Source organism: Oncorhynchus mykiss, chromosome 27 (assembly GCF_057628025.1).
Source record: "Oncorhynchus mykiss isolate SJ-2025 chromosome 27, ASM5762802v1, whole genome shotgun sequence".
NCBI classification, from domain to species: Eukaryota; Metazoa; Chordata; class Actinopteri; order Salmoniformes; family Salmonidae; genus Oncorhynchus; species Oncorhynchus mykiss.
This window is the reverse complement of record NC_143048.1, coordinates 14462543-14487440: the sequence shown is the minus strand read 5'-3', so window position 1 is coordinate 14487440 and position 24898 is coordinate 14462543. Positions and strand designations below refer to the sequence as shown.

The 24898-nt window shown below is 44.1% G+C and overlaps 2 protein-coding genes across 7 annotated transcripts in view; one reads left to right on the top strand and one right to left on the bottom strand.

Moving 5' to 3' along the window:
- LOC110507606 (MAP/microtubule affinity-regulating kinase 4) overlaps positions 1-10791 on the top strand; it is a 54491-nt gene extending 43700 nt beyond the window's left edge. The window contains exons 16-19 of one of the 6 annotated variants that reach the window (XM_036965364.2): positions 1499-1581; positions 3293-3337; positions 3597-3645; positions 7492-10791. In XM_036965364.2, coding sequence (XP_036821259.1) covers positions 1499-1581; positions 3293-3337; positions 3597-3645; positions 7492-7825 — 511 coding nt within the window. In that variant the 3' untranslated portion in view covers positions 7826-10791. Of the gene's footprint in view, positions 1-1498; positions 1582-3292; positions 3473-3596; positions 3763-7491 lie in introns of those variants that run through there. The other 5 variants (XM_036965365.2, XM_021587701.3, XM_021587699.3 and 2 more) reach the window with 5 other exon arrangements.
- A 462-nt stretch (positions 10792-11253) lies between these two features.
- ckmb (creatine kinase, muscle b) lies at positions 11254-14915 on the bottom strand. Its single transcript, XM_021587698.3, has 8 exons — positions 14851-14915; positions 13570-13779; positions 13168-13322; positions 12874-13006; positions 12595-12766; positions 12347-12470; positions 11959-12148; positions 11254-11762 (listed from the first exon to the last, which is right to left on the bottom strand). Exons 2-8 carry the CDS (start codon positions 13757-13759, stop codon positions 11584-11586), a joined length of 1143 nt encoding a protein of 380 aa, XP_021443373.1. The 5' UTR covers positions 13760-13779; positions 14851-14915; the 3' UTR covers positions 11254-11583.
- Between the last annotated feature and the right edge of the window lie 9983 nt (positions 14916-24898).

The window sequence follows — 24898 nt, the reverse complement described above, 5'->3', positions numbered from 1 at the left end:
AACGGACCAGAGGACAACTCATCCGTATAGACCTGGTCGGATCCAGACCCGGTCCGATCCGAGTGAGGGAAGCAGCAGAAAAGTCCATGTTTAAGCTACTTTATTAACCGCAATTGATAAAGCGCGAGGTAGAAACAGGTGACGCTCAGGGCCTGTGCGTGAATGTAAGCTACTGTGAGTGGGAGCGAGTGACACATGAACAGGGAGGAGGTAGGGTGAGACGAGAGACTGCAACCGACCAAGCCGACCCCTGCTATAGTAGACTAATAGCTGCCATAGCTAGGTTATAGCTAGGTTAACCAATATGATTACGTAGTAACTGTCTTGACTGCATCAAACCAGGAGAAGCTAGTTAAGCTAGTAGCTAGCTAGCTAGCTAGGCTAATTGATGCAGCATGCTCTTTCTCGTCCTACAGCTACAAACAACATTCAGAATATAAAGTAGCAGTCTATCTGTTGGCTCTTGGTCGTTGTAGCCTATCCTTTTCTTTAACTTTAAATTCCATCATTTTAATTCCATCTCCATTGATTAGATATCTCCTGACCTTGGTCCCACACAGAGGCTCTATGACTATAGCCTATTGCCGCTTTGATGACTTGTGATTGACCAACAACCAGCGACGCGCCACTCGTGAAAAGCAAAGAGTAGCAGCATAAATTCTAAACTTCTCTCTCTCTCTCTACTGCAGCAATCGCGTTTGGATCTGTATGGGTCCTTCAGGACAAGTCAGTTAAAAGTACACATACCTGTGACAATCAGACCAGACCCGTGTCATTATTTAGAATTCTGGATCCAGAACTGCTCTGGTACTGGATCGGGTCTCGGGTATGTGGATCCGTGAAGACCTCTAGGGTGTAGGCTACAGTGTTAGTTAGTGTGTTAAGGAAAAGCCAGTTAGGCTACTGTAGAGGAGGGCACACAAAGCCCAAGACAGGTGACAGTGACTATCAGTGATACTTGGAACCCTTCCTCAATATGGAGGACATTCGTCTTATCCCTAGAGAGACAGTGGAGTCAGTAAGGTGTGTGTGTCTGGCCATCGGTACTCAGACTAACACTGCTGGAGGGTCTGAAATGCTTCTGACGCCCCCCTCTCTCACTCTCTCCTTAATCTGCATTGATTTTCCTCAGGCTTACTTCCTCCTCTATTAACCACAGGCTTCAAACCCCCACTTACCCAGTTCACCTTCTCTCTCTCTCTCTCTCTCTCTCTCTCTCTCGCTCTCTCTCGCTCTCTCTCGCTCTCTCTCGCTCTCTCTCTCTCTCTCTCTCTCGCTCTCTCTCTCTCTCTCGCTCGGTCTTGGCTGTTTTTTGGGGAAGTGCTTCATGTTTCTGTCTCTTAACTACTTTGCTTTTCCTTGTTAACTTTACTTTTCCTTGCCAATCAGCTGCAATCTTTTATCCTTTTCCCCCTTTATCCATATCTCTTTCTCTCTCTGTCTTTCTTTCTTTGTCTCTCTATTTTTCTTCCTTGTTTCTCTCTCTTCTTCCTCGTAGGGTCAATCTTGACCCCTCTAAGCGTCCCAACTCAAACAAGTCCGTCTCGGGCTGCACTCTTCCGCAGGGATCAAAAACAGTTAGTAAGTTCTTCTTCCCATGTTTCTGGCTCCTTCTCTCTGTCTGCCTGTCAGTCTGTCTGTCTGTCTGCCTGCCTGCCTGTCTGCCAGCACCTCCAACCCCTCGCCCACTCCCCTCTCATTCACAGCATCAGTCTGTGCGCTGTGTCTGTTGTCTGAGTTCAGTTCAAGAGCGCGCCCTAGAGGCCACAGGTGACACAGCATACCCTTGACAACAACAGAACATTAGCAAGCAATAACCCTGCTTTCCAAAGACTTTTAAAATGTGCACACGCTTGTAGTACTTGATGTAGGAGCAGTTTGGGATCCTCTATACATTCTTCTTCTATTTTCAGTTCATGTAAAGGCAGTTGGTTAATGGATGTGTTGTTGTATGAATATCTACCAAATGGTTGTGGCACTTAAAACAATAATACATGATTGGACAATGAAACATTTCTTTATTCTTATCTTTGAAAGTCAAATCAAAGGGGTCTGATGTGGCTTTGGACTCTACGGGCTGTTCTTTACCTTCTCCTAAAGCTTCAGGGTGCACCTCAACCTGATGACAACTTCACTCATTGTGCAGTTGTGTGCCGTCCAGTTGTACTTTTTCACGCAATTGTAAGACGGCGACTCATTTAATGAACTCCATATATTCCTTGCGTTGTTAAAACGTCACCAGTCCCAGAGGCAGTACTGTGAAGCTGTTTCAGTGTTTTTGGTTTAGCCAACCTCCCTCTTTGCCACACAACACAACGCTATCACAAGGCCAAGGAGTTTCAGATTGGAGGGGGTGGTGGTTTTGTTTGTAAGGAGCTGCTGCCATGCGTCCTTAGCATCGCTGACACTTCAAAGCAGGATTAGTTGCGTAATAGAGCCTTTATCCCTCCCCTCTTAACGGGATCCTCTTCACAGTCCCAGCCAGAGGCACAGGCTTGTCAGTCCTTATCCCACCACTCCACTCCACTCACCATGGGCTCCACTCACTCCCTCTCTCCCAGAGAGATTTGACCCAACATGGCAGCCCAGACACTATCCCCACTTGCAGGTTTGTTTTAAGACACTCTACAGCTCAGATCTCTTCCCTATCCTGTTAGATGGAGATTTTATAGAAGGAAAGCTCTAGTCCTTTCAAGACACACCCAGTTCCTGTGATGGCTTTTGGGTTGGTCAGGCTGGTGGAGACGGCATTTGAAATGGGAAGGTTACGAACATGGCGACACTCTTTGTGGTGCTTGAACAGCAGCGCCCCCTTGTGTGTGTTAGATGGATGTGTAATGGGACATCTCAAAAGCTGACCATACTTTAGTGGTAGTAGTCATTGGGCAAACACTATGTGCTTTCATTATGCTTTTTGTTAAAATGTCGGAATAAATGTTCTACAAACTTAGGTAAAAACCATCACAGCACACGTTAGAATTGCCCAGTTATGTCACGCAATGCAAGCAGCAGCAGCTTTCTAGTCCTGAGCCTGAACCTGCCCTGAGCCCTTCCTCTAAAAAACATTCCTAGTGTGGCTTCAAAGTGTATGTTTTGTTTTATTTGTTTATTTATAATTTCCGTACATTTCGGAAGGTTGATGTCACTCTGACTCTGATGAGTTGATGGTGTTGTGGTTATTTCTCTATTGGCTGTTGCTGAGGGAAGGATAGGAACAGAAAGGGGAGGGAACAAGGGATATTTCTCTATTGGCTGATTCATTCCTAACACACACTTTTGTCTTCGTCTTGAGGGTCACAGACGAACCTGAGAGAGTCTGCAGATCTCCGGTCACAAGGTGAGTGTCTACAATACAGTATGTCCCACTGTGATGAGAAACTATTTAATTACAGGCCGAAGATCAGTTTCCCCAAACCCAGTTGTAACCACATTCATTATGATCACACAATGCAAAACTGAACCCAGACCAGTTAGATAGTTGTGCTATCAATCAAAGACTTTCTGTATCACTCCATGTCTGCCCACAATTGGGCAGTATGACAGCTCCAGGACCAGTAGTTACTAAAGGCATTTCTATTCTCTCCCTCACACTGTAGCCTCGGCTGCACAGTCTCTGGTCAGACAGTCTCTGGTTAAAACCAGCAGGTAAAGCTCAGAGCATGGGTCAATGCAGCATTAGCTCTAAATGCCCTTGGTGTGACTCGTAGATAGTAGATGTGGTACTCTGTGATAGATGCCTGTGAGTGACTGCCTCTCTAATTATTTTCTGAAGTAGGTTCCTTCTGTGTGTTTTATCAAGTAGGTTCCTCAGTGTAACAACAACTTCAACTCCCCATCCATTGACATGAACCTCATTCTCACTTACTCAAACAATTTGAATAAATGATTAAATACCCATAATTATGTAGACATGCCGAATACACAGAGCTTCCACTTGTTTCCAAGAGTAGTACTAGTGTGTGGTATTCTGGCTATGTCCACCATTAAACCTACTCCTACTTACACAGCAAATATGTTTTTGCTAGCTTGTGACCGAGCATAGTAAGATGCCACCGCAAGCTGATTCTGTGACCCACCAGGACAGCATTCCAAAGACAAATGTCTGCTTTGAAATGTAAACTTGAATTAGCTGTGCATACCACCAGGGCTGGGCTCAATTCCATTTCAATTGCAGTCAGGAAGTACACTGAATTTCCAATTCTCTTCAATGCTTTTCAATGAGGAAAATGTGGAATTAGATTTGGAATTTGGTTTACTTTCTGAATGGACCGGATTTAAATGGATTTGACCACATCTCTGCAAACCACAGACACCTCCAACAATATACCAACCAACCACCACCAACAATATAATGACCTGAATATATATATACACACACACTACCGTTCAAAAGTTTGGGGTCACTTAGAAATGTCCTTGTTTTCCATAAAAACATACATGAAATGAGTTGCAAAATGAATAGGAAATATTGTCAAGACGTTGGATTTTTAATTGAAATAATCATTTTGTCCTTCAAACTTTGCTTTCGTAAAAGAATCCTCCATTTGCAGCAATTACAGGCTTGCAGACTTTTGGCATTCTAGTTGTCAATTTGTTGAGGTAATCTGAAGAGATTTCACCCCATGCTTCCTTGAAGCACCTCCCACGAGTTGGATTTGTTTGATGGGCACTTCTTACGTACCATACGGTCAAGCTACTCCCACAACAGCTCAGTAGGGTTGAGATCCAGTGACTGCTGGCCACTCCATTATAGACAGAATACCAGCTGACTGCTTCTTCCCTAAAAAGTTCTTACATAGTTTGGATTGGGTCATGCTTTGGGTCATTGTCCTGTTGTAGGAGGAAATTGGCTCATATTAAGTGCCGTCCACAGGGCGTTGCAAAATGGAGTGATAGCCTTCCTTCTTCAAGATCCCTTTTACCCTGTATAAATCTCCCACTTTACCACCACCAAAGCACCCCCAGACCATCACATTGCCTACACCATACTTGACAGATGGCGTCAAGCACTCCTCCAGCATCTTTTCATTTTTTCTGCGTCTCACGAATGTTCTTCTTTGTGATCCGAACAACCCAAACTTGGATTTGTCTGTCCATAACACTTTTTTTCTAATCTTCCTCTCTCCAGTGTCTGTGTTCTTTTGCCCATCTTAATCTTTTCTTTTTATTGGCCAGTCTGAGATATGGCTTTATCTTTGCAACTCTGCCTAGAAGGCCAAAAACCCAGAGTCACCTCTTCACTGTTGACGTTGAGACTGGTGTTTTGCGGGTACTATTTAATGAAGCTGCCAGTTGAGGACTTGTGAGGCATCTGTTTCTCAAACTAGACACTCTAATGTACTTGTCCTCTTGCTCAGTTGTGCACCGGGCCTCCCACTCCTCTTTCTATTCTGGTTAGAGCCAGTTTGCGCTATTCTGTGAAGGGAGAAGTACACAGTGTTGTATGAGATCTTCAGTTTCTTGGCAATTTCTCACATGGAATAGCCTTTGTTTCTCAGAATAAGAATAGACTGACGAGTTTCAGAAGAAGGTGCTTTGTTTCTGGCCGTTTTGAGACTGTAATCGAACCCACAAATGCTGATGCTCCAGATAATCAACTAAGCTAAAGAAGGCCAGTTTAATTGCTTCTTTAATCAGAACAACAGTTTTCAGCTGTGCTAACATAATTGCAAAAGGGTTTTCCTATTATCTATTAGCCTTTTATAATGATAAACTTGGATTAGCTAACACAACGTGTCATTGGAACACAGGCGTGATGGTTGCTGATAATGGACCTCTGTACACCTATGTAGATGTTCCATAAAAAATCAGCCGTTTCCAGCTACAATAGTAATTTACAACAAACACTGTATTTCTGATAAATTTGATGTTATTTTAATCGACAAAAAATGTGCTTTTCTTTCAAAAACAAGGACATTTCTACGTGACCCAAAACATTTGAACGGTAGTGTGAGTGTGTGTGTGTGTGTGTGTGTGTATATATATATATATATATATATATATATTACTGCTCAAAAAAATAAAGGGAACACTAAAATAACACATCCTAGATCTGAATGAATGAAATATTCTTATTAAATACTTTTTTCTTTACATAGTTGAATGTGCTGACAACAAAATCACACAAAAATTACCAATGGAAATCAAATTTATCAACCCATGGAGGTCTGGATTTGGAGTCACACTCAAAATTAAAGTGGAAAACCACACTACAGGCTGATCCAACTTTGATGTAATGTCCTTAAAACAAGTCAAAATGAGGCTCAGTAGTGTGTGTGGCCTCCACGTGCCTGTATGACCTTCTGCTGGAGGTCATTTTGCAGGGCTCTGGCAGTGCTCCTCCTGCTCCCCCTTGCACAAAGGCGGAGGTAGCGGTCCTGCTGCTGGGTTGTTGCCCTCCTACGGCCTCCTCCACGTCTCCTGATGTACTGGCCTGTCTCCTGGTAGTGCCTCCATGCTCTGGACACTACGCTGACAGACACAGCAAACCTTCTTGCCACAGCTCGCATTGATGTGCCATCCTGGATGAGCTGCACTACCTGAGCCACTTGTGTGGGTTGTAGACTCCGTCTCATGCTACCACTAGAGCACCGCCAGCACTCAAAATTTACCAAAACATCAGCCAGGAAGCATAGGAACTGAGAAGTGGTCTGTGGTTATCACCTTTATTGGGGGTGTCTTGCTAATTGCCTATAATTTCCACCTGATGTCTATTCCATTTGCACAACAGCATGTGAAATTTATTGTCAATCAGTGTTGCTTCCTAAGTGGACAGTTTGGAGTTACATTGTGTTGTTTAAGTGTTCCCTTTATTTTTTTGAGCAGTGTATATATATATATATATATATATATATATATATATATATATATATATATATATATATATATATATATATATATATATATATATGCATACAGTTCAGATCATTGAGTGGGGCATAATTGTAGCCTGGTCTAATGAATGAGGTATAATGGTGCAGCATCATTTAGAATGTTGTTGGCTTGAAGAACACACGTGCCCTCAAAAAGGTAAAATTGTGTTGTTAACTTGACTAACTTGTGTTGCTTCCTAACATTCCATTTTATTGCACTCCGGTATCCTCTGAATTGTCCTCTGATTTGAACCACAGATTTATTTTTCTAGAATAGTCTAATTTATGGCATGATTTTAAGTTGGTAGTGCAACTTGTGTATGTTGTGGATGCTACATCCACTCTTCAGTAAAGACTGTTAAAAACATTTTATATACTTTCATTTCTACTGGCCTTGTTATCTATTTTAATGAGTAATTGAGGAATGGATTTCTATTGATAAATTAAGAGTTGTGGCTGTTATTAAACCAAACCCTATATGATACTAATATATTTCTCCCCTGTTCCTCTCTTCCCATCCACGTTAATGCACTTCAACCACACTCCACCTGCATCCTCTTCTCTCATTCAATCTCTCACCCCCAATCACTCCCACGCTTCACCCACTTTGCCCCTGCAGTCGCCATCTACCTGGGCATCAAAAAGCGCCAGAGCCCCGGACCCCCCGATGCGGCTGGGATGTGAGGGTGCGGAGCCCGCGGGACCCGGCGGAGGTGGTGCTGGCGCTGCGCGAGGCGGCCCAGGGCTGCGGCTGCCAGGTCCACCTGGCTGGGCCCTTCCTGCTCTCCTGCACCCACGGGGCGGCCGGCTCACGCGTGGCCTTCGAGGCTGAGGTGTGCCAGCTGCCCGCCGGTCCAGCCGAGACCAGCGGCGTGCGCTTCAAACGCCTGTGGGGGGCGCCGCTCGCCTTCCGGGATATCGCCACAAAAGTGTCCAAAGATCTGGAGCTCTGAGGGCAACAGGGGGTGGGGCAGAGGGCTTCTACACTGGACAGACTGACCAAGGGGGCGGGAGAAGGAGACAGACTGAACCCGCTACCCCCACTGCCAACCTCACCTCACCCCCGCCAAAGACCCGCTTCTGGTGCCACACGGACACGCAGGCACACCGGCACGGACGGCCCGGCCCCGCCACTCACAGACCTATGACCTATGAACCCTGCTAAGGCACCTCAATATTATGTGAATCTAGGGAGTCAAGCAGTTCTTTTTTAATTCCATATTTGCAGATTAAGATATTTTTTGTCAACGTAGTTATGATTATATTATATTTGTTGTCATTCCTTTTTAACAGCTGCTATTTAAAAGGTTTTTAATATTGTTTTTCTTTTCTTCACTTCAATGAGCAATTGACAGACTGAATGCATATTTAAGAAACAAGGGGCCAGCCCTTTCCTAGACAGAACTCCAGGCTATAGAGCAGGGGTGTCAAACTCATTTTGCCCTGGACGCCACATTCGTTCTTCAACGAGGTCCGGACGGCAACACTGAAAATGTGTTATATTTCCTTGCCGTCAAAATTTGCATAAAATTGTCTATCCACCCTATCCATAATTTTTTTGCATTTTTGATGCTCCCTAACTGTCTAGCTTTCATTTCAGTGATTATTAACAATCTGGACACAATCAATAAACTGTATGAATGTAGGTCCATTATCTTATCATTTCTACACAGTTTCGATTTGGCTGTAGTCATTTTTAAATATTTTCAAAATCAAATTTTATTTGTCACATGACCTTACTGTGAAATGCTTACGTACCCTTAACCAACAATGCAGTTTTAAGAAAATACCTATAAAGAGATAAGAATAACAAATAACTAAAGAGCAGCAGTAAATATCAGTAGCGGGGCTATAAACAGGGGGTACCGGTACAGAGTCAATGTGGAGGCTATAAACAGGGGGTACCGGTACAGAGTCAATGTGGAGGCTATATACAGGGGGTACCGGTACAGAGTCAATGTGGAGGCTATATACAGGGGGTACCGGTACAGAGTCAATGTGGAGGCTATATACAGGGGGTACCGGTACAGAGTCAATGTGGAGGCTATATACAGGGGGTACCGGTACAGAGTCAATGTGGAGGCTAAATACAGGGGGTACCGGTACAGAGTCAATGTGGAGGCTATATACAGGGGGTACCGGTACAGATATATAAAAAAAATACTAATTTTTTGTTGTTATTTTTGTGGGGTTTTACTCAAACCCGCAGGCCAGATTGGACCCCCTCGCGCACCGCAGGCCATATAATTTGACACCCCTGCTATATAGGAAGCCGTGCCGAAATACAGAGACGGACAACAAAAAATATTATAAAAATATTCTGTAAAACAAATGCCAGACCCTTCTGCCCATCCATCGTCTGCTCAATTCTGTACGACCCCGTCTGCTACTCTCATCAAGTTTCATTTTGTGTTCTGTATATACCGGAATGTTGGTTGCTAATGAGCAAGGCTGTCTGACATCAATGTCCAAAGCGGAGTAGGTGATGACTGCTCTTCTGAGCCACTAACCTTTTGATTTTCTGCGTTTCAGCAGGTAATGTACACAAGCTTTCTACACATTCTTCTGGTAACACTTTTGGTTTAGCAATATCACCTCTTGTAATTGTATTTCCTCTTAAATGGTACAGCACATCCACAGGGCCAAGATTCCAAACTTGATTTGATGTAAGCTGTGTTTAGTATTATGTTGGGGAATATTGATTGTCACATTTCCACAATCACAATTTGGATCACTTTTTAGTATAAAAAGACCCAAGATCGCATAAAAAAGAAAATGACATCAATTCCTAATTTTCTGCTCAAAAAGAAAAGGATATGATTGATCAAACAGACTATAATAACTACAGCAACGCTAGTTGAATTGCATTAACTATTTATGTCCATTGATGTCCTTTATCTGTGGTTCCCTGGAGGATGAGTTCCGAACTGCTCCTCAACACAGCCCTCGGCAACACTGAGCTTCCCTTCTGGTAGCCAATCAGACTTCTGTATTGCTGAGGGGGGGTAGTTTAGAATGTGACCCTGGGTGACCTTGTTGAAATTAACCCTGACACTCTTCTATAAATGAACCACGATTCCAAGCTGCTCACAATTGATCCAAGTCAGGTAGATAGTCACTCACTCCGGCCTTGACTGTTTGTCACAGCTTTGATTTGCACCAATATACAGTAATGATCCTTGTCGCCTGTCAGTGGGTCATAGCAGCAGACATGCCAGAACATCGTTCCCAGTTGCTGCAGTGGGCTCTTCTAGTTTAGATCTCTCAACCATGTTTCTATTTTCTCAGCTCAGACTGTGTTGTTGGTGTCGCTGAATGTTCCTCAACCTTCCTTGTTTTCTGAAAGTCTGTCTGGCCTTTGTAAATGGCTCAAAGATTCATCAACAGTGGATGATGTTCTCATTACAGAGTGTGCTTGTTTGTCACTGTTACACCTCTGACCATTTCCGCCAGCCTGCCTACACTGGACTGCCTGCCCAACACAATAACAAATCTTCAGTTGTTTTCAAACTCCATTTTCCACCTTATTCCTTTTGGTAAAAAGATTTATTGCACACATGTATGGCGGTAGTACATAGTAATCCATGACACTACAATGACTTCAGTTTTCCCGTTGCAAGGAATCATGGGAGATTTTATTTGCAACAGGTGGCCACAAATGTCTTAAAATGTGAAAGCTGTGATTTTGTGCAATTTTTGGGCAACTTTGCCCAAAATAGGACCTCTTGCCCAACAATTCCCATATATATTGCTTAAAGCTTAGGACCATGCTTCAACGGTAGGAAGTAGTAGAGCGTTTGAAGCCGTCGCTGTTATCGATAAAACGGGGTGCAAATATGGAAATGACTGACCTGCAGTCCTGCATGTCTCATAGGAAAATTGTGTTGAAGCAAAAATAAATTCTCCTTTCAAACTCTGACATTTTGGATCAAGTTTATTTTTGTTCTCACTGTGGTTGACGTGGTCTCAGTAGATCACAGGTTGGTCATATGTGTAATGGATGGTTTGGAATTCCCATTGTTAGAGCCTCTCCTGTCCATGATATATGAGACACCATACACATTGTCACGTTCATATAAAGTGGCATTGTTTACGTCGTTACATAGCAACCCACTACCACTACTTATAAAACTACTAGTCTTAGCACCTATAAGTCATCATGACCACCTGCCTTCGCCTCGTGGCTATGACCACATCACAGCCTTGATAAGAATGTCATAACACATGGCCTCTCGTTTTATTGCTTAATTGTACCATGGTTTTAGGGCATTTACGAGGCTGCGCTCACTGAGTTTGTGTGTGTGTGTGTATGTGTGCAGCAAGAATGTGTGCGTGCGAGGGTCTGTGTGTGTGTTTCGAGACCATACATCAGACAGTGGGGTTGATTGATAACTGGGGCTTGTTTTATTTGCTCAATACATTTTTACAACCAAAAAACGGATTTCAGATTTGGTGCATTAACATAGCGATGGCCCATGGCACCAGACTATGCGATAGTCCTTTATTCCCAGGATGTTACGAAAAGAACGGGACAGATGGTAAAACGTGACTGAGGGAGGAGAAAAATAAATGATGAAGAGAGACTGAAGGAAGGAAAAAAAAGAGTTGGATCAGAGTGGAGTGTCTTTAGGAAAAGTCCAGGGAGGATGTCTCCTGCCCGCGTGACGACAAGGCTACTCATTTTTATAATACAAAAAGCACAAGTGCCGCTTTACTTCTGGGCGGGGATCATGCCGTCGATGGCCTCTCCCTTCTCCAGCTTCTTCTCCATCTCCACCATGAGCTTGACGCCATCCACCACCATCTGCACCTGCTGCACCTCTGAGGAGCCCAGACGATCAGCGTTGGAGATGTCGAAGATTCCACCCACGGAGGCCGTGTCCACACCACCTGCAGGCAAAGAGGTCAAAGGTGAGTCTTCATAATCCTTAACACTGGTGTTCCATGATGTACATGTCAGGTTAAATATGGCTTTACTCGTCACCTCAGAAATGCATATGTAATGGCAGTGTAATAACATTTTATGGACTATTGCTAGGTATAGTATGACTTCATGCATTAAGACTGTAAAGAGAGTAGCTCGTACCTGTGCCGCGCTTCTGCAGACGCAGCCTGGTCAGGATCTCCTCAAACTTGGCATGTGTGCTCAGCTTGGGCAGCTTGACGTGCACGCCACCGCGCAGGCCAGTTCCCAGGTTGGAGGGGCAGGTCAGCACATAGCCGAGATGCTCGTTCCACATGAAGCCGTGGTTGTGCTTCTTGAAGACCGCCTCAATCTGCACAAGGTAGAGAAGGACAGGAGACAAGAATGTTCCAGTGAGTGCGTTTTCAGGTGAGAATAGCCAACCGAAAGGGATGTGTGTTTCGACTACTGACTATAAGAAAACCCAGCTGCCATTTGTTGTGAACAAGCGATAAAGAACAATCTAGGTATTGACAGTGTGTCAGTTCTGTAGGTTCTGTGGCTAGCCTACCTTCTGCAGACCAACGCAGAAGCGTCTGAAGACCTCCTTCATGTTGCCTCCCTTCTCCATGGAGATGACACGCAGGTGATCCTCCTCGTTCACCCAGACCAAGAAGCTCTTGGCATCGTTGTGCCTTCAGATAGGAGGGAGTACGTATTACATGAATGTGGGACATACTGTACATTCATTATCTGGTTTAACCAATGGTATTGTTTTGGTTTCGGGTATTGGTATGGGCCTGTGTCCTGGGCACTCACCAGATTCCTCTTGCGTCGGGCCAGTCACGGGCCATACCAGCGGACAGCAGCAGGGGGGAGACGGGCTTGTCAAACAAGAAGTGGTCGGCGATCAGCTGATCCTGCTCGGCATCGGTCATGCCATTCAGGGGGTAGTACTTTCCCTTGAACTCACCATCCAGTGTGGCCAGGGCTGAGGGGAGAGAGACATGAACATGAGATTGACATGGTCGTGCTCCATGGCAGCACAGCTGACCCTGATTTTATAGTGCTGATTTTACTGAGGGCTCAGACACTCACCCTCGATGGACAGTTTCTCAACCATTCTGCGCTCGCCACGGCTGTTGTGGGGGGGCAGGGTGTATCCCTTGATGCTGCGTCCAGTACGCACACGGCTGGACAGGACGTAGGCGGGGTCAAGATCATCACCTCCCTGTAAACGGGAAAATGAATTATGTCGCTCTACACATGGAAGTCATTCAAATGCTGTCTAGTCACCACGGTCCACTGCAGCCTTATATATTAGCTAAGAAATCAAGCTTGCAAAAGGAGCAATGAAGAAATGTGATTGCCATGACCACTTTCTTCACTCACCTTCAAGTTCTCGAAGTTCAGGTCGGTCTTGTGTTTGTCGGTGGGCTTGTAGCCTCCGTGACGGTCGGAGATGATGGGGTCGAACATATCCTTAAAGACTTCGTAGCACTCTTCATCACCAGCAACGCAGCCGACGGTCATGATGAAGGGGTGTCCTACAGACAGAAAGAGAATTAGTGAAAACTATTGCCACAGGAAAACTACATGTAACAGGCCCCCCATCAAAGTGCATTACCAACAGTCTCATTTTTCATGCTGATAGTGTATTAGTTAATAGCACTAAGAATGTTTTGCTTTCAGGTGCCCTTATCAGCCACCAATCAGAGTAGATCAGGACATGCCTATCCTGTGACCTCACAGTGCCCTGACGGGTCTTCCTGTGTGTGTGCTTCCAAGTCTTACCAGGGTTGTCCACACCGGTCTGGGTGCAGTCGTCCAGGGTGAAACCGGAGGGGGTAGACTTGCTCCTCAGCTTTTTGTACATGTCCTTGGTCAGCACCTTGGCCATGTGGTTGTTGTGCAGGGAGAGGTCTGGGAACTCCTCTACATCAGAGAATTTCATCTTGTAGTCATTGTGGCAGTTCTTCGTCATGATTGCGGCTCTCTTTTGTCCTGCAAAACAGAGAGGGGGAAGAAGTGTGAATCTATGCATGATGATCTGGCACACTGTAACGAAAGCCCTCCCAACTAAATATTCAAGAATGGTGAAAGAACAGTATCTGGGTCCCTAACAACAGAATTGTGCCACAAAAGAGAGAGCATGATGGGTTTTCAGAAGAAAATCACAAGGAACTGTCCTAGCAATGGCCTAACAATACAACCAATACCACTAAATATACCATATTTTGTGATTTGTAGTACTGAGTCTCCTAGCGTCTTATCTATCAGTGTCCTGACCCCTCCAGCCACCGCCTCATGTTTCCACGGAGAGTGACAGGGGTGTGATCTACGTGCTTTTATGCACTTAGCAGCAGAAGGTATTTTTAGACCAGGCCATCCACTCTACACCCTCTTGCTGTGGCTATACTCTGACACTGGCATGCAAGCCACCTTCCCATTCCTTCAAGGGAAACACCATCACTGCAGCCTAGTCTGGCTACCCCCCAGTAGGCGGTACCAGAGAGTTTCAGAGACTGACTTGATTCATTCTCCGGTCATTAGCACAACTGACCTTCAAATCAGAACGAATAGGATCTCAGATTAACATCTGAACTACAAACATGTTGTGGAATAATTGCAGACATTATAGAAATTCAATACTTCACTTTGCATGTTTTCTTTCAGCAAAATATCTAAAATGACTCAGTGTCATCTATAGATCACCACTGGTAACAAATCAACCAGCCGCTGTCCTGTGACTATCCCTCCTCTACTAACAGCCGTTAGTGATCATGGCTGTTTTCAAACTAGTGCTCTCTTTTTACCAACAAAACTTTTAACAAAGTTACGGTTTGCACTCAAGAGGATGACGAGTAAAAAGGCATAAGAAGTAGTTTAAAGAAGAAAAAACAGTAGATCTTCCATTTTAGGAAACGCTGCAAGAAACTGAAGAGGAGTCCAATGCAAAAAACCAAGAAGAACCGATTTCAGGATTCCAAGTGGTGCGGCGACGGAGAGGTTTCAGAAATTCTTATTTCTACTTTAAAACTCTTTTCCAGAAGCTCGCTGCCTAGTAGGTTTTACCTGCACAGGAGAAAAGAAGGAGGTAACGTTCCCGGGATCCACCAAAGCCAATATAGGAGTTACCCAACTTTGACAGGTGTTAGACCCTAGTTTATATACCCAGACCTTTGCACCCATTGGCCGGTTTGTCTCTGAATTCTCTCACTCGATTGGACAGCCACAACCCCTGATGCCCAGTTTAGTTTCTAAAAGGCATGAACTTACATCACAACACCCGAGACGGTACAACAGCTGTGCCTACCCCCTGAACGGCAACGTCCCCCTCCTCCTCTGATTAGCTAGTTGAGGTGGGGGGGTTGAAGGAGACAGTTGAAGTAAAGCGACAGTTGTAAAAAGACACTGTCTCCGGGGACACTGTTATAAGTGTTCACACTGAGAGATTGAGGGATCCTGGGGGAACAAATAACTACTATGTCTAAAAGCGGAAGCTAAATGGCATATATTATATTACTAGTTGTGGGGTTTCATGGGAGTTCTCCCCTACAGTCATTGGAGCTCCCTCTCATTCATCTGTAGTGTGTTTGGTGCGTATTCCCGCCCCCTTGGTCCTAATTTGAATCAGTCAAAAAAAAGTAATATGATTTTGCATAGGAATATGGTTATGGTCCCTTGAGAGAGATGGCGAACCGGAAGAGGAGAAAGGAGAATGCCACTTCATTGAGCATTTCATAAACAATACCTGACAATATGAACCACAAACTGGAACTGTGTGACACACTCCTCTTGGATTCAGAGCAATTGCACTTCGCAGAGGTTTTTGTTGAAGCTCATAGTCAATCAAGGCTTAATGTGATTTCACACAAGGTTAAACAATGTTATTGAGGAGACATTTTTTTTTTTTTAAGTATTCCGCACAGTGCCATTGTGTCTCCCAGCTCAATGACTAGACAGAATGAACAATCCTCACACTTCAGTGTGCCGTACTTACAAATCCATGCCGGCCACCCTCTACCCTGAGCTTTTGTGCCAACCATTCTGTCAGGACAAATCTACCAAACTGTGCTAGATAATATATGCCTTCATGTCTATTTCTAGCAGCATGCCAGGGCCCTGCCAAAGAAAGATGCTGTGTCCCCATGGGGTGCTAGTCATAACAAACATGCACACACAGATAGAAGAAGAGTCTTTAGTTGGAAGGACTGCATAAGATTGAGTTGAAGCATCTTTTTTTAACTAGGCAAGTCAGTTAAGAACAATTTCCTATTTTCAATGACGGCCTGAAAACTTAACTGCCTTGTTCAAGGGCAGAACGACAGATTTTTATCTTGTCAGATCAGGGATTTGATCTTGCAACCTTTCAGTTACTAGTCCAACGCTCTGACCACTAGGCTACCTGCCGCCCCAGGTTGTCTAAGCATCTACTGTATACAACCAAAGTTTGCTGAAGCAGATTTAGAAAGGGTAAGAGTGATAGAGGTGGATTGTCGAGGCCTTGTGCACAAGCCTCCTTCAGTATATATTATCAAAAGTATTATTAAGTTTAAAAATGTGTTCAAAATTCGATCTTGTGTATAAAATGCACCTTACATAATACAAGAGGGAAATTGGCAAGGGTACCAGCCAGTGGTTTTATATCAAATTATTTTGAGATGTTCAGCAGGAGTATGAGATATAGCAGGTGCCTTGTGTCTGAGATCTATTACATATCAGTAGTGCAATTACTGACAGATATTAAATCAGAGAGAGCCCCTGTGACAACAAAATTGTTGATGGGTGTGACGCAAACACTTCTAATCCCTCCCATTATGCAAAGTAGGGGGCAGCCAAGAGAAGCTAAGCTCAGTCAGTACTTATTGACGTGCTCAGGGGTTTTCTATTGCAACACTACTGAGGGGTTCAATGTAATAACCAAATGTGTGAAGACTCAATGACCAGGTTCATATTTCAATGACCAAGTTCATATTTATTAATGAGGGAAATGGAATGTGTCTCTGCAATATGTTTCAAGCTTGCTACACTCTGTGGAACAAAGCATTCTCTAAAACAGGTGTTCCCAACCTAGGGGTCCTTCCTTGCTTAAAGGGCAACAAAAAAAATATCACTATTGTTTATACTGATCTAAAACAAAGTATAAATAGGATAGAAACAAGCGGTAAAATGCCCGAAGAACATGCAACTCTGCTGCACATGGGAATATCTTTGGTTTGTCATTATGATATTCAGAAGCCGAACTATGACATTCCAAAGGCAAAGAGTCAAATAAATTAGACTTTGCTTGGGAAGTAATCTTATGCAGTGTGACTCTCTCGCTATCAATTGATCTATTCACTTTCTATAAACTAAAATATGTATCATTAAATTGAGAGGTCATATAAATAATCATAATAAAACATATTTGGTAGTGGAATATTACACTACATGACTAAAAGTATGTGGACACCTGCTCGTCGAACGTCTCATTCCAAAATCATGGGCATTAATATGGAATTGGTCCCCCCTTTGCCGTTAGAACAGCCTCCACTCTTCTGGGAAGGATTTCCACTACATTGATGCAGGGACTTGCTTCCACTCAGCCACAACAGCATTAGTGAGGTTGGGCACTGATGTTGGGCGATTAGGCCTGGCTCGCAGTCAGCGTTCCAATTCATCCCAAAGGTGTTTGATGGGGACGATGTCAGGGCTCTGTCAAGAGTTTTGTTAAACTATGTAGAATTGCAGGAAATGAGCTTCAAAACAAAATGTTCCTAGGTCCCTCAAATTAAACAAAATCAAGCTGGTGGTGTATTTAATATAGGCCTTGTCAATAAACAATAATACATGTGAAAAAGGGGGCCCTGGGGGAAAAAGTTTGGGAACCCCTGCTCTAAACCCCCAGCAGAGTAGCAACAAGACAGGTTTAAGTCTGTGTGTGTGTACATGTACAGTATGAAAACTACCGTTCAAAAGTTTGGGGTCACTTAGAAATGTCCTTATTTTTTAAAGAAAAGTACATTTTTCGTCCATTAAAATAACATCAAATTGATCAGAAATACAGTGTAGACATTGTTAATGTGGTAAATGACTATTGTTGCTGGAAACGGCAGATTTTTTAAATGGAATATCTACATAGGCTGACAGGGGCCCATTATCAGCAACCATCACTCACTCCTGTGTTCCAATGGCACGTTATGTTAGCTAATCCAAGTTTATACTTTTAAAAGGTTAATTGATCATTAGAAAAGCCTTTTGCAATTATGTTAGCACAGCTGAAAACTGTTGTTCTGCTAAAGAAGCAATAAAACTGGCCTTCTTTAGACTAGTTGAGTATCTGAAGCATCAATCAGCATTTGTGGGTTTGATTATAGGCTTAAAATGGCAAGAAACAAATAACTTTCTTCTGAAACTTGTTAGTCTTTCTTGTTCTGAGAAATGAAGACTATTCCATGTGGGAAATTGGCAAGAAACTGAAGATCTCGTACAATGCTGTGTACTACTCGCTTCACAGAAACAGCGAAACTGGCTCTAACCAGAATAGAGAGTGGGAAGCCCCGGTGCACAACTGAGCAAGTGGACAAGTACATCAGTGTCTAGTTTGAGAAACAGACGCCTCACAAGTCCTCAACTTGTGAGCTATGTCATGCCTATCCTCCCCTAATATGACTGACCAAATTAGTCTCTGGCCATGTCCCCATGACCCTCCCATGTGCCCAGTCAACCCCCATCCATCCTCATTATTAATGCACCATGGTCAACAGCATTACCATGACTGCATGTTGGGCACACAACTCACGTTTGCAGCTTATTTGAGGTTTCCTTTTTAAATGGTAATCAACCAATCAATAAAAAATATTAAATCTTGTTAACCAATCAGTCATTTCATTTGTAAAACTTTTGAGATTTGTAGTTCTGCCTTTTGACCATGTAGAACAAGATACACCTACATACAGAATACTGTCCATGCATAGGTTTGATCATTCTGAATTCCGTCTACACACCCGCTCTGCCAACTGAGGCCTCCATGACACATGATGGACTCTCCACCTGGGTGCCTGGGCTCTGCTTGTCTCTGTGCTGGTGTGAAGCCAGACCAGACAGGTTCTGCTTGGTGAGGATGCACTGTGAGGAGACGATAGAGAAGGAGAAGAAGGGGAGAGAGTGATGCACTCTGGGCCAGTGCCACACTCAATTTAGCCTGCCACTTTATCCTCTCTTTGGCTTCAGCTGCCTGGGCTGGCAGACAGGAGGAACAGTTATGTAAAGCTAGCCGCAGCTTGAGGAAGAACGGGGACAGGGTCCCCGTGAACTAGACCCTCACTAAGCCCCTGCTGTGGAAGCTCCAGTGAGCAGGGAGGGAGCGATAAGGGAGCAGGGAGGGAGCGATAAGGGAGCAGGGAGGAAGCGAGACGGGAGCAGGGAGGCAACGAGAAGGGGAAAGGGAGGGAGAGAGAAGGGAGCAGGGAGGGAGCGAGAAGGGGAAAGGAAGGGAAAAGGAGGGAGCGAGGAGGGAGCGAGGAGGGAGCAGGGAGGGAGCGAGAAGGGAGCAGGGAGGGAGCAGGGAGGGAACGAGAAGGGGAAAGGGTCTCCACACACATGACAGCTACTCCTATAAAGCACCTTGTGTTTTATAAAGTTCCTCTGTGATCGGAGTGTGTATGTGTGTACTTCAGAGGAGGCTGGTGGGAAGAGTTATAAGAGGATGGGATCCTTGTAACGGCTGGAATGGAATCAATGGAACAGAGTCAAGTACGTTGTTTCCATGTGTTTGATGTGTTTGATACCATTCTGTTGATTCCTTTAACAAACAACATATGCTGAGCACTTGTTGGCTGCTTTTCCTTCACTCTGCAGTCCAACTCATTCCAAACCATCTTAATTGGGTTGAGGTTGGATGATGCAGCACTCCATCACTCTCTTTCTTGGTCAAATAGCCATTACCCAGCCTGGAGGTGTGTTGGATTCATTGTCCTGTTGAAAAACAAATGATAGTCCCATTAAGCCCAAACCAGATGGGATGGCGTATCGCTGCAGAATGCTGTGGTAGCCATGTTGGTTAAGTGTGCCTTGAATTCTAAATAAATCACTGACAGTGTCACCAGCAAAGCACCGCCACACCATAACATCTCTTCCATGCTTTATGGTGGGAAATACACATGCAGAGATCATCCGTTCACCCACACCATGTCTCACATAGACATGGCGGTTGGAACCAAAAATCTCACATTTGGACTCATCAGACCAAAGGACAAATTTCCACCGATCTAATGTCCATTGCTTGTGTTTCTTGGACCAAGCCAGTCTTCTTATTATTGGTGTCCTTTAGTAGTGGTTTCTTTGCAGGAATTTGACCATGAAGGCCTGATTCACACAGTCTACTCTGAACAGTTGATGTTGATGTGTCTGTTACTTGAACTCTGTGAAGCATTTATTTGGGCTGCAATTTCTGAGGCTGGTAACTCTAATGAACTTATCCTCTGCAGCAGAGGTAACTTTTTGTCTTCCTATCCTGTGGTGGTCTTCATGAGAGCCAGTTTCATCATAGCACTTGATGTTTTTTGCGACGATTTGAAGAAACTTTCAAAGTTCATGAAATTTTCCATATTGACTGACCTTCATGTCTTAAAGTTATGATGGACTGTCATTTCTCTTTGCTTATTTGAGCTGTTCTTGCCATAATATGGACTTGGTCTTTTACCAAATAGGGCTATCCTCTATTCCCAACCCTACCTTATCACAACACAATTGATTGGCTCCAAAAGCATTAAGAAGGAAAGAAATTCCACAAATTAACTTTTATTAAGGCACACCTGTTAATTTAAATGCGTTCCTGGTGACTACCTCATGAAGCTGGTTGAGAGAATACCACGAGTGTGCAAAGCTGTCATCAAGGCAAAGGGTGGCTACTTTGAAGAATCTCAATCTTTGTTTAACACTTTTTCGGTTACTACATGATTTCATATGTGTTATTTCATAGTTTTGATGTCTTCACTAGTATTCTACAATGTAGAAAATAGTAAAATTAAGAAAAACCCTTGAATGAGTAGGTGTCCAAACTTTTGACTGGTACTGTATAGGTAGGGATAAAATGTCTTGGCATGGCAATGGCATAGATAATTAATAGTAACAGCAGCATATTTGATGAGTCAAAAGAGATTAGTGCAAAAAGGGTCATTGCAGATATTCCGGGTAGCTATTGGTTAACTATATAACTAACCATCTAGCAGTCTTATAGCTTGGGGGTAGACGCTGATCAGAGTTCCGTTGGTTCCAGACTTGGTGCATCGGCGGTAGCAGAGAGAACAGTCTATAACTTGGGTGGCTGGAGTCTTTGACAATTTTTAGGGCCTTCCTCTGACACCAACTGATATAGTTGTCCTGGTTTGCAGGGTGTTCAGCCCCAGTGATGTATTGGGCCATACGCATTACCCTCTGTAGCGCCTTGCGGCTAGATGCCAAACAGTTGCCATACTAAGCTGTGATGCAGCCAAGATGCTCAAGGCGCCGCAGAGGGTAATGCATATGGCCCAATACACAGCCAATGGTGAAGCTATGTAACTTTTTGAGGATCTGATGGCCCATGCCTAATCTTTTCAGCCTCCTAAGGCGCAAGAGGCATTGTCGTGCCCTCTTCACAACTGTGTTGATATGTGTGGACCATGATAATTCCTTAGTGATGTGGACACCGAGGAACTTGAAGCTTTCGACCTGTTCCACAACAGCCCCGTCGATGTGGATGGGGGCGTTCCCCGCCCTCCATTTCCTGTAGTCCACATTCAGCTCCTTTGTCTTGCTGATGTTGAAGGAGAGGTTGTCTCTGACCTCCCTGTAGGCTGTCTCATCGTCGTCGTTGATCAGGCCTACCACCATTGTCATCTGCAAAATGAATGATGGCGTTGGAGTCGTACGTGGCCACGCCGTAGTGGGTGAAGAGGGGACTAAGCACGTACCCCTGAGGGGCCCCTGTGTTGAGGGTCACCATGGAGGATGTGTTGTTGCTTACCCTCACCACCTGGGGGCAGCCCGTCAGGAAGTCCAGGATCCAGTTGCAGAGGGAGGTGCTTAATCCCAGGGTCCTTAGCTTAGTCATGAGCTTGGAGGGCACAATGGGGTTGAACGATGATCTGTAGTCAATGAACAGCATTCTCACATAGGTGTTCCTTATGTCCATGTGGGTAAGGGCAATAGAGATTGTGTCATCTGTGGATCTGTAGGGGTGGTATGCAAATTGGAATGGGTCCAGGGTGTCTGGGATGATGGTGTTGATTTGAGCCTTGAACAGTCTTTCAAAGCATTTCATGGCTACAGATGTGAGTGCAATGGGGCGATAGTCATTTAGACAGGTTACCTTGGCGTTCTTGAGCACAGGGACTATGGAGGTCTGCTGAAACATGTACTGTAGGTATTACAGACTGGATCAGGTAGAGGTTGAAAATGTCAGTGAAGACACTTCCAAGCTGGTCAGTGCATGCTCTAACTATGCGTCCTGGTAATCCGTCTGGCCCTGCAGCCTTGTTAATGTTAAACTGTTTTAAGGTCTTACTCACATTGGCTACGGAGAGCGTGATCACACAGTTGTCTGAAACAGCTGTTGCTCTCATGCATAGTTCAGTGTTGCTAGCCTTGAAGCACGCATAGAAGGTATTTAGCTAATCTGGTAGGCTTGCATAACTGGACAGCTCGTGCCTGGGTTTCCGTTTGTAATCCATGATAGTCTGCAAGCCCTGCCACATCTGACGAGCATCGGAGCCGGTAGGATTCGGTCTTGGTCCTGTATTGACACTTTGCCTGTTTGATGGTTAGTCGACGGGCATAGCTGGATTTCTTATAAGCGTCTGGATTAGTGTCCCGCTCAATGAAAGTGGAAGCGCTCCTCTTTATCTCAGTTGAGATGTTGCCTGTAATTCATGGCTTCTATTTGGGATATGTACATGTACTGTACGTACGGTCACTGTGGGGACAACTTCATCTGTGCACTTATTAATGAAGGCGGTGACTGATGTGGTAAACTCCTCAATGCCGTCAGATGAATCCCAGAACTTATTCTAGGTTGTGCTAGGGAAACAGTCCTGTAGCTGATACTGACACTAATTGGGTTTTTGCTTATAAGCAGGAATCAGGAGATAGAGTTATGGTCAGATTTGCCAAATGAAGGGTGAGGGAGAGCATTGTATGCATCTCTGTGTGTGGAGTAACGGTGATCTTAATTTTTGTTCACCTCAAATTCATAGATGACATGCTGGTAGAAATGAGGTAAAACAGATTTCAGTTTTCTTGCATTAAAGTCACTGGCCACTAGGAGCACCGCCTCTTTGTGAGCATTTTCTTTTTGCTTATGGCCTTATACAGCTCGCCGAGTGCAGTCTTAGTGCCAGCATCAGTTTGTGGTGGTAAATAAACAACTATGGAAAAATATAGATGAAAACTCTCTTGGTAAATAGTGTGGTCTACAGCTTATCATGAGGTATTCTAACTCAGATGAGCAGAACCTCGAGACGTCCTTAATATTAGGCAGGGGTGTCAAACTCATTTCATGGAGGGCCTAGTCTCTGCAGGTTTTTGTTTTTTTCCTTTCAATTAACCTCTAGACAACCAGGTGAGGGGAGTTCCTTACTAATTAGTGACTTTAATTCATTAATCAAGTACAAGGGTGGAGCGCAAACCCGCAGCCACTCGGCTTTCCATGGAATGAGTTTGACATCTGTGATATTAGAGATCAGTTGTTGTTAAGAGACACACCCCCTACTCTGAGCTTCCCCGACGCAGCCATTCTGTCCTGCCGATGTATAGAAAACCAGCTAGATTTATATTTACAATATCCTCGTTCAGCCACGACTCTGTGAAACATAGGATATTACAGTTCTTCAGATCACGTTGATAGGATAGTCTCGAATGGAGCTCATCCAGTTTATTCTCCAGTGATTGCACGTTTGCCAATAGAACGGATGGTAGAGGTGATTGATCCACTCTCTGACTTAGTCTTGTTGGGGTTCCCGCACGCCGGCCTCTATAGCACCATCTCCTCCTTCTTCGAGTGTCGGGGATTCGGGTCTGATCCGCAATAATCAATATGCCTTTCTCCTCTGACTCATTGAAGTAGAAGTCCTCATCCAAATGGAGGTTAGTGATAGCTAAAAAAATGCACAAAACAGAAGAATTGGTCAGGAGCCCGCAAAACGGCCACCATTCCACATTATATGCTGGAGTTTGTCAATCTACAATTGGCTTGTTGCTTATTGAAATTAAAGCATGAGTAACAGGCGTCACTGTGCTTGCTTAACATTTAGCTTCCTTCCTTACATGTGTGCAATGGGAGTGATCCTGGATCCTCTGCTTCGCAAACACACGTGACCGCCCCCTTGAAAATGTCTTTGCCAACTACGATACCAAAAAGCTAGCAATTTTATAGCGCAAGTGGAGATATTTCAAGCTGGGGAGTGAGGTTACATTCCAACTCCGTTACACATGCACAGGATAATACATTGGCTTCTTAAATAGGATACTTTTCAACATCTAGGGAAGCCTAGGTAGAAGAGGCCTAGAAGAGGTTGAAAGAGCAGAGAACTTCCCTAGAAGCGATGATGGCTGTACTATACGAAACAGAATATGATACAGGAAGTAAACGCTGGGCTACAGTGACATCTTCTTTGGAATCCACACATGGTGTGACCTCTGAGCGGCCAGTGTCAAACATGTACACCTATGTAGAAAAAAACATTTTACCAGTTTGCAGACCCTTCAAATAGATCCAGCCCTTGAAAGGGGACACCATAAACATATGTGACCTTGTTGCAAAGTGGAATAGAATGAAGTAGAGTTCTAAAGACTAGACAGAGAAGTGGGGTTTGTGTTGTTGGTTTATACTTCTCTCACTGTCTGAGTTTCAGATGCCTTCTAAGATATCGGGTAGCATTGTAGTACCATGTACACTAGATCGTATAGATATTTGTAAAGCACTTCAATGTGTTTAACATTCAATTTCACATAGAGGTGTCAGAGCCTCCTCACAGTACAACCAGCTTACCATAGCCATCACTATTTCAATACTTTAACACATTACAGAATCAAAATAACCTTGTAAGATTGTGTGTGGATTGGTGTTGCTATTCAAAATGGCAGTGGTATGCATCTCAGG

Coding starts and splice junctions, on each gene's coding strand:
- ckmb (XM_021587698.3), bottom strand. CDS start 13,759: ATGACGAAGAACTGCCACAATGACTACAAGATGAAATTCTCTGATGTA. Junction 13,323..13,569: donor GACCGGTGTGGACAACCCTG/GTAAGACTTGGA, acceptor TTCTGTCTGTAG/GACACCCCTTCATCATGACC. Junction 12,149..12,346: donor TCTGCGTTGGTCTGCAGAAG/GTAGGCTAGCCA, acceptor TACCTTGTGCAG/ATTGAGGCGGTCTTCAAGAA.